Source organism: Salmo salar, chromosome 01, assembly GCF_965601325.2.
Source record: "Salmo salar chromosome 01, fSalSal1, whole genome shotgun sequence".
NCBI lineage: Eukaryota > Metazoa > Chordata > Actinopteri > Salmoniformes > Salmonidae > Salmo > Salmo salar.
This window is the reverse complement of record NC_138291.1, coordinates 334,987-348,797: the sequence shown is the minus strand read 5'-3', so window position 1 is coordinate 348,797 and position 13,811 is coordinate 334,987. Positions and strand designations below refer to the sequence as shown.

At 45.2% G+C, this 13,811-nt stretch overlaps 1 protein-coding gene across 1 annotated transcript in view; it reads right to left on the bottom strand.

Moving 5' to 3' along the window:
* The window catches only part of LOC106560212 (fibroblast growth factor receptor 3), a 172,173-nt gene that overhangs the window by 129,400 nt on the left and 28,962 nt on the right, over positions 1-13,811 (bottom strand). Inside the window, exon 2 of the mRNA XM_082956570.1 lies at positions 9,545-9,773. Coding sequence (XP_082812696.1) covers positions 9,545-9,692 — 148 coding nt within the window. The 5' untranslated portion in view covers positions 9,693-9,773. The remainder of the gene's footprint in view (positions 1-9,544; positions 9,774-13,811) is intronic.

The following is a 13,811-nucleotide window of genomic DNA, read 5'->3' as shown; positions in this document are numbered from 1 at the left end:
ATTACTGAAGGCTCTGATCTACCTTTATGTATTACTGAAGGCTCTGATCTACCTTTATGTATTACTGAAGGCTCTGATCTACCTTTATGTATTACTGAAGGCTCTGATCTACCTTTATGTATTACTGAAGGCTCTGATCTACCTTTATGTATTACTGAAGGTTCTGATCTACCTTTATGTATTACTGAAGGCTCTGATCTACCTTTATTACTGAAGGCTCTGATCTACCTTTATGTATTACTGAAGGCTCTGATCTCCCATGATGTATGAAGGCTCTTTTGAAACATAGGGTGCAGGTCTTTATGAGATAGATATAGTAACCTCCTGAGGGACATTCACTCCCTCCCAACATTAGGATTGAGACCGTCATTGACCTACTTTGTGTTGATTTTAAAATGGCATTTTCCTTAAAATACCTGAAACTGTAAATATGCGTTTCCATAACATCCATCAACCCTCCATCCATCCCTCCATAACATCAATCCCTCCATCCATCCATCCATAACATCCCACCATTCCTCCATCATCCATCCATCCATCCATAACATCCATCCATCCATAACATCCATAACATTCTTCCATCCATCCATCAATCCATCTATCACATCCATCCATAACATCCATCCATCCATCCATCCATAACATCCCACCATTCATCCATCAATCCATCTATCACATCCATCCATAACATCCAGCCATCCATCCATAACATCCATCCATCCTTCCATCCATCCATCCATCCATCCATCCATTATCCATCCATCCATAACATCCCTCCATCCACAACATCCCTCCATCCATAACATCCATCCATCCATCCTTCCATCCATCCATTCATCCATCAATCCCTCCATCCATAACATCCATCCATTATCCATCCATTCATCCATCAATCCATCCATCATCCATCCCTCCATCAATCCCTCCATCAATCCCTCCATCCATAACATCCATCCATTATCCATCCATTCATCCATCAATCCATCCATCCATCATCCATCCCTCCATCAATCCCTCCATCCATCCCCCATCCATAACATCCATCAATCCCTCCATCCATAACATCCATCCATCATCCATTCATCCATCCATCCCTCCATCCATCAATCCCTCCATAACATCCATCCATCAATCCCTCCATCCATAACATCCCTCCATCCATAACATCCATCCATTATCCATCCATCCATAACATCCTTCCATCCATTCATCCATCAATCCCTCCATCCATAACATCCATCAATCCATAACATCCATCAATCCCTCCATCCATAACATCCATCAATCCATAACATCCATCAATCCCTCCATCCATAACATCCATCCATCCATAACATCCATAACATCCATAACATCCATTATCCATCCATCCATAACATCCTTCCATCCATTCATCCATCAATCCCTCCATCCATAACATCCATCCATTATCCATCCCTCCATCCATAACATCCATCCATCCATAACATCCATCCATCAACAATCCAGCCATCATCCATCTAACATTCATCCATCCATCCATCCATCAACAATCCAGCCATCATCCATCTAACATTCGTCCATCCATCCATCCATCCATCCATCATCCATCTATCACATCCATCCATCATCCATTCATCCATTCATCCATCCATTATCCATCCGTCCATTATCCATCCATCCATCCATCCATCCATTATCCATCCATCCATCCATCCATCCATCCATCCATCCATCCATCCATTATCCATCCATTATCCATCCATCCATTATCCATCCATTATCCATCCATCCATCCATCCATTATCGAACCATTATCCATCCATCAACAATCCAGCCATCATCCATCTAAACATCATCCGTCTATGACATCCATCTAACCATCGGAAAACATCCATCCATCCATCCATCCATCCATCCATTATCCATCCATCCATTATCCATCCATCCATCCATCCATCCATCAACAATCCAGCCATCATCCATCCAACATTCATCCATCCATCTATCACATCCATCCATCATCCATCCATCCTTCCATCCATCCATCCATCCATCCATCCATCCATCCATCCATCCATCCATCAACAATCCAGCCATCATCCATCTAACATTCATCCATCCATCCATCCATCAACAATCCAGCCATCATCCATCTAACATTCGTCCATCCATCCATCCATCATCCATCTATCACATCCATCCATCATCCATCAATCCATCCATTCATCCATCCATTATCCATCCATCCATTATCCATCAATCCATCCATTATCCATCCATCCATTATCCATCCGTTATCCATCCATCCATCCATCCATCCATCCATCCATTATCCATCCATCCATCCATTCATCCATCCATTATCCATCCATCCATTATCCATCAATCCATCCATTATCCATCCAACCATCCATTATCCATCCGTTATCCATCCATCCATCCATCCATCCATCCATTATCCATCCATTATCCATCCATCCATCCATCCATCAACAATCCAGCCATCATCCATCTAACATTCATCCATCTAAACATCATCTGTCTATCACATCCATCTAACCATCGGAAAACATGCATCCATAACATCCATGTTTTGGGTTCTTGTGGTGAGCTATCTACTGGGGGGGTTATGTGGTGAGCTATCTACTGGGGGGGTTATGTGGTGAGCTATCTACTGGGGGGGTTATGTGGTGAGCTATCTACTGGGGGGGGGGTTATGTGGTGAGCTATCTACTGGGGGGGGTTATGTGGTGAGCTATCTACTGGGGGGGGGTTATGTGGTGAGCTATCTACTGGGGGGGTTATGTAGTGAGCTATCTACTGGGGGGGTTATGTGGTGAGCTATCTACTGGGGGGTTATGTGGTGAGCTATCTACTGGGGGGGGTCATGTGGTGAGCTATCTACTGGGGGGGGGGTTATGTGGTGAGCTATCTACTGGGGGGGTCACGTGGTGAGCTATCTACTGGGGGGGTCACGTGGTGAGCTATCTACTGGGGGGGTTATGTGGTGAGCTATCTACTGGGGGGTTATGTGGTGAGCTATCTACTGGGGGGGTCATGTGGTGAGCTATCTACTGGGGGGGGGTCATGTGGTGAGCTATCTACTGGGGGGTTATGTGGTGAGCTATCTACTGGGGGGTTATGTGGTGAGCTATCTACTGGGGGGGGTTATGTAGTGAGCTATCTACTGGGGGGGTTATGTAGTGAGCTATCTACTGGGGGGGTCACGTGGTGAGCTATCTACTGGGGGGGTCACGTGGTGAGCTATCTACAGGGGGGGTTATGTGGTGAGCTATCTACTGGGGGGGTTATGTGGTGAGCTATCTACTGGGGGGGTTATGTGGTGAGCTATCTACTGGGGGGGTCATGTGGTGAGCTATCTACTGGGGGGGTCATGTGGTGAGCTATCTACTGGGGGGGTCATGTGGTGAGCTATCTACTGGGGGGGTCATGTGGTGAGCTATCTACTGGGGGGGTTATGTGGTGAGCTATCTACTGGGGGGTTTATGTGGTGAGCTATCTACTGGGGGGTTATGTGGTGAGCTATCTACTGGGGGGGTCACGTGGTGAGCTATCTACTGGGGGGGGTTATGTGCTGAGCAATCTACTGGGGGGGTTATGTAGTGAGCAATCTACTGGGGGGGGTATGTGGTGAGCTATCTACTGGGGGGTTATGTGGTGAGCTATCTACTGGGGGGGTTATGTGGTGAGCTATCTACTGGGGGGGTTATGTGGTGAGCTATCTACTGGGAGGGGGTTATGTGGTGAGCTATCTACTGGGAGGGGGTTATGTGGTGAGCTATCTACTGGGGGGGTTATGTGGTGAGCTATCTACTGGGGGGTTATGTGGTGAGCTATCTACTGGGGGGGGTTATGTGGTGAGCTATCTACTGGGGGGGGGTTATGTGGTGAGCTATCTACTGGGGGGGGGTTATGTGGTGAGCTATCTACTGGGGGGGGTTATGTGGTGAGCTATCTACTGGGGGGGGGGGTTGCCTAAATTGTTGCTTGTAAGCAGGAATCAGGAGGATAGAATTATGGTCAGATTTGCCAAATGGAGGGCAAGGGAGAGCTTTGTATGCGTCTCTGTGTGTGGAGTAAAGGTGGTCCACAGTACTTTTTCCTCTGGTTGCACATGTGACATGCTGCTAGAAATGAGGTAAAATAGATTTAAGTTTCCCTGCATTAAAGTCCCCGGCTACTAGGAGTGCCGCCTCTGGGTGAGCGTTTTCTTGTTTGCTTATGGCGGAATACAGCTCATTCAATGCTGTCTTAGCGCCAGCCTCTGATTGTGGTGGTATGTAAACAGCTACAAAGAATACAGATGAAAACTCTCTTGGTTGGTAGTGTGGTCCACAGCTTATCATGAGATAATCTACCTCAGGCGAGCAATAGCTCGAGACTTCCTTAGATATTGTGCACCAGCAGTTATTTACAAAAATACATAGAACGACAGGTGTAGAAGCACGGTGGCTAGGAAAAACTCCCTACAAAGGCCAAAACCTAGGAAGAAACCTAGAGAGGAACCAGGCTATGAGGGGTGGCCAGTCCTCTTCTGGCTGTGCCGGGTGGAGATTATAACAGAACATGGCCAAGATGTTCAAAATGTTCATAAATGATCAGCAGGGTTAAATAATAATAATCACAGAGGTTGTCGAGGGTGCGACAGGTCAGCACCTCAGGAGTAAATGTCAGTTGGCTTTTCATAGCCGATCATTGAGAGTATCTCTACCGCTCCTGCTGTCTCTAGAGAGTTGAAAACAGCAGGTCTGGGACAGGTAACAGGTCAGGGTTCCATAGCAACAGGCAGAACAGTTGAAACTGGAGCAGCAGCACGGCCAGGTGGCCTGGGGAAAGCAAGGAGTCATCATGCCAGGTAGTCCTGAGGCATGGTTCTAGGGCTCAGGTCCTCCGAGAGAAAGACAGAAAGAGAGAATTAGAGAGAGCATACTTAAATTCACACAGGACACCGGATAAGACAGGAGAAATACTCCAGATATAACAGACTGATCCTAGCCCTACACATAAACTACTGCAGCATAAATACTGGAGGCTGAGACAGGAGGGGTCAGGAGACACTGTGGACCCATCCGATGATACCCCCGGACAGGGCCAAACAGGCAGGATATAACCCCACCCACTTTGCCAAAGCACAGCCCCCACACCACTAGAGGGATGTCTCCAACCACCAACTTACCGTCCTAAGACAAGGCCGAGTATAGGTTAGGGAGGGAAGTTAGGGAGGCCTAGGAGAGGTTAGGGTTAGGGAGGGAAGTTAGGGAGGGTTAGGACCAGGAGGTTAGGGTTAGGGAGGATGGGAGGGAGTGGAATGGAATGGAGAGAGAGGAGGATGGGGGAGCGAGGGATGGGGGAGAGAAGGATGGGGGAGCGAGGGACGGAGGGAGAGAAGGATGGGGGAGCGAGGAACGGTAGATGATGATGGGGGAGCAGATGAAGGATCAGTCGCCATGGTTCCTGTCGTGTCAGCAGGAGACACATGGCTGCTGTGTGTAGCGTGTGGGTGTGTGTGTGTGTGTGTGAGTGAGTGTGTTGTCTGTACTCCAGGTGAGCGTGTAAACACTTAACAGTGGATCTACTGTTCTGCTGCTAACTTGATGGATACATTTTCTGCCTGAGGGGGAAAAGCCTGTTGATTTACTGCAGACATCATCAGGTTCAGAATAATGTCTTACTGTTCAGACTGCTCACTATGATGCAACAGCTACATGTTAGGTTAAAACCAGACAACCAGTCAGAAAGACAGACATAAAGACAGAGAGACAACCAGTCAGCAATCAGTCAGACAGCCAGCCAGACAGAAAGGCAGATAGACAGGAAGACAGACAGCCAGTCAAACAGCCAATAAGAAAGTCAGACAGTCAGAATGACAAAAAGACATACAGTCAGTCAACAACCAGTCAGAAAACCAGCCAGATAGACAGGCAGACAGACAGGCAGACAGACAGGCAGACAGACATTCAGCAACCAGTCAGACAGTCAGATAGAAAGACAGTCAGCCAACCAGTCAGACAGACAGTCAGACAACCAGTCAGAAAGACAGTCAGACAACCAGTCAGAAAGACAGTCAGCCAACCAGACAGTATATCTCAGTATACACCAGTTAGTATATCTCAGTATACCCCAGTTAGTATATCTCAGTATACACCAGCCAGTATATCTCAGTATACCCCAGTTAGTATATCTCAGTATACACCAGCCAGTATACCTCAGTATACCCCAGTTAGTATATCTCAGTATACACCAGCCAGTATATCTCAGTATACCCCAGTTAGTATATCTCAGTATACCCCAGTTAGTATATCTCAGTATACCCCAGTTAGTATATCTCAGTATACCCCAGTTAGTATATCTCAGTATACCCCAGTTAGTATATCTCACTACAGACCAGCCAGTATATCTCAGGATACCCCAGTTAGTATATCTCAGTATACCCCGGTCTGTATATCTCAGGATACCCCAGTCTGTATATCTCAGGATACCCCGGTATGTATATCTCACTACAGGGTTTTACCTAAATCCGTGATTTCCTCATTGTCTGATTCATTTTCAGAGTCAGAGATAGTCAACATGGCATGATCATCCTCCAGAAAGTTTTCCCACTGAGTTTTGTCAATAACCCTATTAAGTTCAGGGCAGAAATGTTTAGAGCAGTAGCAAAACCTTTCCAGTTCTTCATATCTTTCTGTGTTAGACAGAATTATCCACACATACTTAGCAACTCATGTTATAGACAGAAACATGCTACATGGCAGCGCAATCTGAACTCATCTCTCGGCATGTCCAGCCCATCTATTATCTTAGCCAATCACGGCTAGCGGGAAGGTTCCTGTATTTTTCAGTGGCTAAACCAACAATTTTATTCGTACTTACAGATGGCATACAAGTTTGTAATTAATTAATTAATTCACGTTCCAATTTTTCATATTTTATTTTAAATATGTTCAAATGCCTCTCCTGTGAAGTAGTGGCGTGTGACATAAGCCTGCTTTCTTGAAATGGGTCACATTTAGCTGTGTTACAGCCTGAATCCATAATTGAAATGGGTCACATTAAGCTGTGTTACAGCCTGAATCCATAATTGGAATGGGTCACATTTAGCTGTGTTACAGCCTGAATCCATAATTGAAATGGGTCACATTTAGCTGTGTTACAGCCTGAATCCATAATTGAAATGGGTCACATTAAGCTGTGTTACAGCCTGAATCCATAATTGGAATGGGTCACATTAAGCTGTGTTACAGCCTGAATCCATAATTGGAATGGGTCACATTTAGCTGTGTTACAGCCTGAATCCATAATTGAAATGGGTCACATTTAGCTGTGTTACAGCCTGAATCCATAATTGAAATGGGTCACATTAAGCTGTGTTACAGCCTGAATCCATAATTGGAATGGGTCACATTTAGCTGTGTTACAGCCTGAATCCATAATTGGAATGGGTCACATTAAGCTGTGTTACAGCCTGAATCCATAATTGGAATGGGTCACATTAAGCTGTGTTACAGCCTGAATCCATAATTGAAATGGGTCACATTAAGCTGTGTTACAGCCTGAATCCATAATTGGAATGGGTCACATTAAGCTGTGTTACAGCCTGAATCCATAATTGAAATGGGTCACATTAAGCTGTGTTACAGCCTGAATCCATAATTGGAATGGGTCACATTTAGCTGTGTTACAGCCTGAATTCATAATGGATTAAATAGATGTTTTTTCTCACTCATCTACACACAATATCCCATAATGACAAAGTGAAAACATGTTTTTTATAGAATATAGCTAATTTATTGAAGATGAAATACAGAAATATCTCATTTACATAAGTATTCAAATCCCAGAGTCAATACTTTGTAGAAGAACCTTTGGCAACGATTACAGGTGCGAGTCTTTCTGAGTGAGTCTCTAAGAGTTTTCCACACCTGGATTGTGCAACATTTGCTCATTATTCTTTTCAAAATTCTTCAAGCTCTGTCAAACTGGATGTTGATCATTGCGAGACAGACATTTTGGATGTGTTCCCATAGCTTTTCAAGTAGATTTAAGTCAGGAACATTCACTCATCTTGGTAAATCACTTGGTTGTTGTCCTGCTGAAAGGTGAATTCATCTCCCAGTGTCTGGTGGTTTCCCTCACAGCTCCCTCAGCTGGGATCTCTTGATTTGGTCAATACTGACTGAGAATGTAGAATTACGACCCGTGTGGTCTTGTTGTTGTGACATTGATTGCCATTGCCTTGCACGCCTTCGTGCGGCAATACAAATACAAATTCTGCCAAAAATATCCTCTGTGTACGACGTAAAACACCAAATAATGCATGCTGTCACGGCCGTCGTAGGAATGAGCGGACCAAAGTGCAGCGTGTGTTTCCTTCCACATTTTACTTATACTGTGAAACTATGCAATACATAAATACACTGAATGAAAAAGCAAACCGTGACGCAGAGATGAACACAAACACAACTCAAAATTAATCTCCCACAAAACCCAGGTGGAAAAACCCCTACTTAAGTATGATCTCCAATTAGAGACAACGAGGACCAGCTGCCTCTAATTGGAGATCATCCCAAACAAAACCCCAACATAGAAGTACAAAACTAGAACCTAAACATAGAAAACATAGAGAGAAAAAAACCCTGTCACGCCCTGACCTACTCTACCATAGAAAATAACATATTTCTATGGTCAGGACGTGACACATGCAGAGCAGAATTAGGCCAATACCCGCTAATTATCAAAATCCAGAAAAGAGCCACCCAAAATGGAAGCGATTCTCAAACCTTCCATAACAAAGCCATCACCTACAGAGAGACGAACCTGGAGAAGAGTTCCCTAAGCAAGCTAGAATGCTATTTGGCCCTAAACAGAGAGTACATAGTGGCAGAAAACCTGACCACTGTGACTGACCCAAAGTTAATGAAATCTTTGACTATGTACAGACTCAGTGAACATAGCCTTGCTATTGAGAAAGGCCGCCGTAGGCAGACATCTCAAGAGAAGGCAGGCTATGTGCAACACTGCCCACAAAATGAGGTGGAAACTGAGCTGCACTTCCTAACCTCCTACCAAATGTATGACCATATTAGAGACACATAGTTCCCTCAGATTACACAGATACACAAAGAATTCGAAAACGAATGCAATTTTGATAAACTCACATATCTACTGGGTGAAATACCACAGTGTGACATCACAGCAGCAAGATGTGTGACCTGTTGCCACAAGAAAAGGGCAACCAGTGAAGAACAAACACCATTGTAAATACAACCTATATTTATGTTTATTTATTTTCCCTTTTGTACTTTAACTATTTGCACATCAAAACAACACTCTATATAGACATAATATGACATTTGAAATGTCTTTATTCTCCTGGAACTTTAGTGAGTGTAATGTTTACTGTACATTTTTATTGTTTATTTCACTTTAGTTTATTATCGATTTCACTTGCTTTGGCAAAGTAAACATATGTTTCCCATGGCAATAAAGCTCCTTAAATTGAATTGAAATTGAGAGAGAGAGAGATAAAGAGGAGTGTATTTACCTGTGGGCAGTACTGTGGGTAGTCTGGCTGTAGAGACGGAGAGAGGGAAGAGGAGGAGGGAGAGCCAGAGAGAACACCACACAGCAACCATTCCTCTGGTCACCGTAGCAACACGCTGAGCTACTAAGCCCGTCTCCGACTCAGGCATCGTACCGGTGCATCATGGGTATCCAACAGAACCACTGCCTCCGTTACCGTAGAAACAACCCCAGATATACCCCTCACTGTCCTGAAACACAGAGAGAACAGTCAGTCAGCTAGTCCCAGTCTGACTGTCAGTCAAACAGTCAGTCAGTAAGTCAGAACATACTGGCCAGTTCAAGCTGATCACCATCGCTGGTCACCGCCTTTCAAAGTGTGTTGCATTATAAGGATAAGGACTTGCACCTACATGACAACTGCTGCAACTACATGGCAACTGCTGCACCTACATGACAACTGCTGCACCTACATATGAACTGCTGCACCTACATATGAACTGCTGCACCTACATGACAACTGCTGCAACTACATGGCAACTGCTGCACCTACATGACAACTGCTGCACCTACATATGAACTGCTGCACCTACATATGAACTGCTGCACCTACATGACAACTGCTGCACCTACATGACAACTGCTGCACCTACATGCTGCACCTACATGACAACTGCTGCACCGACATGACAACTGCTGCACCTACATGACAAATGCTGCACCTACATATGAACTGCTGCACCTACATATGAACTGCTGCACCTACATGACAACTGCTGCACCTACATGACAACTGCTGCACCTACATGACAACTGCTGCACCTACATGACAAATGCTGCACCTACATGACAAATGCTGCACCTACATATGAACTGCTGCACCTACATGACAACTGCTGCACCTACATGACAACTGCTGCACCTACATGACAAATGCTGCACCTACATATGAACTGCTGCACCTACATATGAACTGCTGCACCTACATGACAACTGCTGCACCTACATATGAACTGCTGCACCTACATGACAACTGCTGAACTTAACAAAAATGATGTGATCAAAGGTCATGAAGTTTTGACTGCAACTTTCTGCAGTTGCTCTTCACCAGCTTCATTCTGCAGCCATCGCCTGCACAGTGGGAGGTTCTATTGTCAACCAATCATCGCCTGCACAGTGGGAGGCTCTATCGTCAACCAATCATCAGGGTGTTTTTGTATTTATTTAACCAGGTAGGCAAGTTGAGAACAAGTCCTTTATTTAACCTGGTAGGCTAGTTGAGAACAAGTCCTTTATTTAACCAGGTAGGCTAGTTGAGAACAAGTTCTCATTTACAACTGCAACCTGGCCAAGATAAAGCAAAGCAGTTCGACAACATACAACAACACAGAGTTACACATGGAGTAAAATAAACATACAGTCAATAATACAGTACAAAAACAAGTCTATATACAATGTGAGCAAATGAGGTGAGATAAGGGAGGTAAAGGCAATAAAAAAAGGCCACGGTGGCGAAGTAAATACAATATAGCAATTAAACACTGGAACTGTAGATGTGCAAGTAGAGAAAATGGGGTGCAATATGGGGATGAGGTAGTTGGATGGGCTATTTACAGATGGGCTATGTACAGGTGCAATGATCTGTGAGCTGCTCTGACAGCTGGTGCTTAAAGTTAGTGAGGGAGATATAAGTCTACAGCTTCAGTGATTTTTGCAATTCGTTCCAGTCATTGGCAGCAGAGAACTGGAAGGAAAGGCGGACAAAGGAGGAATTGGCTTTGGGGGTGACTAGTGAGATATACCTGCTGGAGCGCGTGCTGCTATGGTGACCAGTGAAATATACCTGCTGGAGCGCGTGCTACAGGTGGGTGCTGCTATGGTGACGAGTGAGCTGAGATAAGGCAGGGCTTTACCTAGCAAAGACTTGTAGATGACCTGGACCCAGTGGGTTTGGCGACGAATAGGGAGCGAGGGCCAGCCGACTAGAGCATACAGGTAGCAGTGGTCATATCAATACAATTTACCTTTTCTTTACACTGTTCTAATGAGAGACCGCCAGTCAGTCAGCTAGTCCCAGCCAGTCATATAGTCAGTCAGCTAGTGGAGTTCTACTGTGATCTATCCTCCTGCCTCATAGTGGAGTTCTACTGTGATCCATCCTCCTGCCTCATAGTGGAGTTCTACTGTGATCTATCCTCCTGCCTCATAGTGGAGTTCTACTGTGATCTATCCTCCTGCCTCAACTCATAGTGAAGTTCTACTGTGATCCATCCTCCTGCCTCATAGTGGAGTTCTACTGTGATCCATCCTCCTGCCTTAACTCATAGTGTAGTTCTACTGTGATCCATCCTCCTGCCTTAACTCATAGTGGAGTTCTACTGTTATCCATCGTCCTGCCTCATAGTGGAGTTCTACTGTGATCCATCCTCCTGCCTCAACTCATAGTGGAGTTCTACTGTGATCTATCCTCCTGCCTCATAGTGGAGTTCTACTGTGATCTATCCTCCTGCCTCATAGTGGAGTTCTACTGTGATCCATCCTCCTGCCTCATAGTGGAGTTCTACTGTGATCTATCCTCCTGCCTCGTAGTGGAGTTCTACTGTGATCCATCCTCCTGCCTCAACTCATAGTGGAGTTCTACTGTGATCAATCCTCCTGCCTCAACTCATAGTGGAGTTCTACTGTGATCCATCCTCCTGCTTCATAGTGGAGTTCTACTGTGATCTATCCTCCTGCCTAATAGTGGAGTTCTACTGTGATCTATCCTCCTGCCTCATAGTGGAGTTCTACTGTGATCTATCCTCCTGCATCATAGTGGAGTTCTACTGTGATCCATCCTCCTGTCTCATAGTGGAGATCTACTGTGATCCATCCTCCTGCCTCATAGTGGAGTTCTACTGTGATCCATCCTCCTGCCTCATAGTGGAGTTCTACTGTGATCCATCCTCCTGCCTCATAGTGGAGTTCTACTGTGATCCTGCCTCACAGTGGAGTTCTACTGTGATCTATCCTCCTGCCTCATAGTGGAGTTCTACTGTGATCCATCCTCCTGCCTCAACTCATAGTGGAGTTCTACTGTGATCCATCCTCCTGCTTCATAGTGGAGTTCTACTGTGATCTATCCTCCTGCCTAATAGTGGAGTTCTACTGTGATCTATCCTCCTGCCTTAACTTATAGTGGAGTTCTACTGTGATCTATCCTCCTGCCTCATAGTGCAGTTCTACTGTGATCTATCCTCATGCCTTAACTCATAGTGGAGTTCTACTGTGATCTATCCTCCTGCCTCATAGTGGAGATCTACTGTGATCTATCCTCATGCCTTAACTCATAGTGGAGTTCTAATTTGATCCATCCTCCTGCCTCATAGTTGAGTTCTACTGTGATCCATCCTCCTGCCTCATAGTGGAGTTCTACTGCGATCTATCCTCCTGCCTCAACTCATAGTGGAGTTCTACTGTGATCTATCCTCCTGCCTAATAGTGGAGTTCTACTGTGATCTATCTTCCTGCCTCATAGTGGAGTTCTACTGTGATCCATCCTCCTGCCTCATAGTGAAGTTCTACTGTGATCCATCCTCCTGCCTCATAGTGGAGTTCTACTGTGATCCATCCTCCTGCCTTAACTCATAGTGGAGTTCTACTGTGATCTATCCTCCTGCCTCATAGTGGAGTTCTACTGTGATCCATCCTCCTGCCTTAACTCATAGTGTAGTTCTACTGTGATCCATCCTCCTGCCTTAACTCATAGTGGAGTTCTACTGTTATCCATCGTCCTGCCTCATAGTGGAGTTCTACTGTGATCCATCCTCCTGCCTCAACTCATAGTGGAGTTCTACTGTGATCTATCCTCCTGCCTCATAGTGGAGTTCTACTGTGATCTATCCTCCTGCCTCATAGTGGAGTTCTACTGTGATCCATCCTCCTGCCTCATAGTGGAGTTCTACTGTGATCTATCCTCCTGCCTCGTAGTGGAGTTCTACTGTGATCCATCCTCCTGCCTCAACTCATAGTGGAGTTCTACTGTGATCTATCCTCCTGCCTCAACTCATAGTGGAGTTCTACTGTGATCCATCCTCCTGCTTCATAGTGAAGTTCTACTGTGATCTATCCTCCTGCCTAATAGTGGAGTTCTACTGTGATCTATCCTCCTGCCTTAACTCATAGTGGAGTTCTACTGTGATCCATCCTCCTGCCTCATAGTGGAGTTCTACTGTGATCTATCCTCATGCCTTAACTCATAGTGGAGTTCTACTGTGATCTATCCTCCTGCCTCATAGTTGAGTTCTACT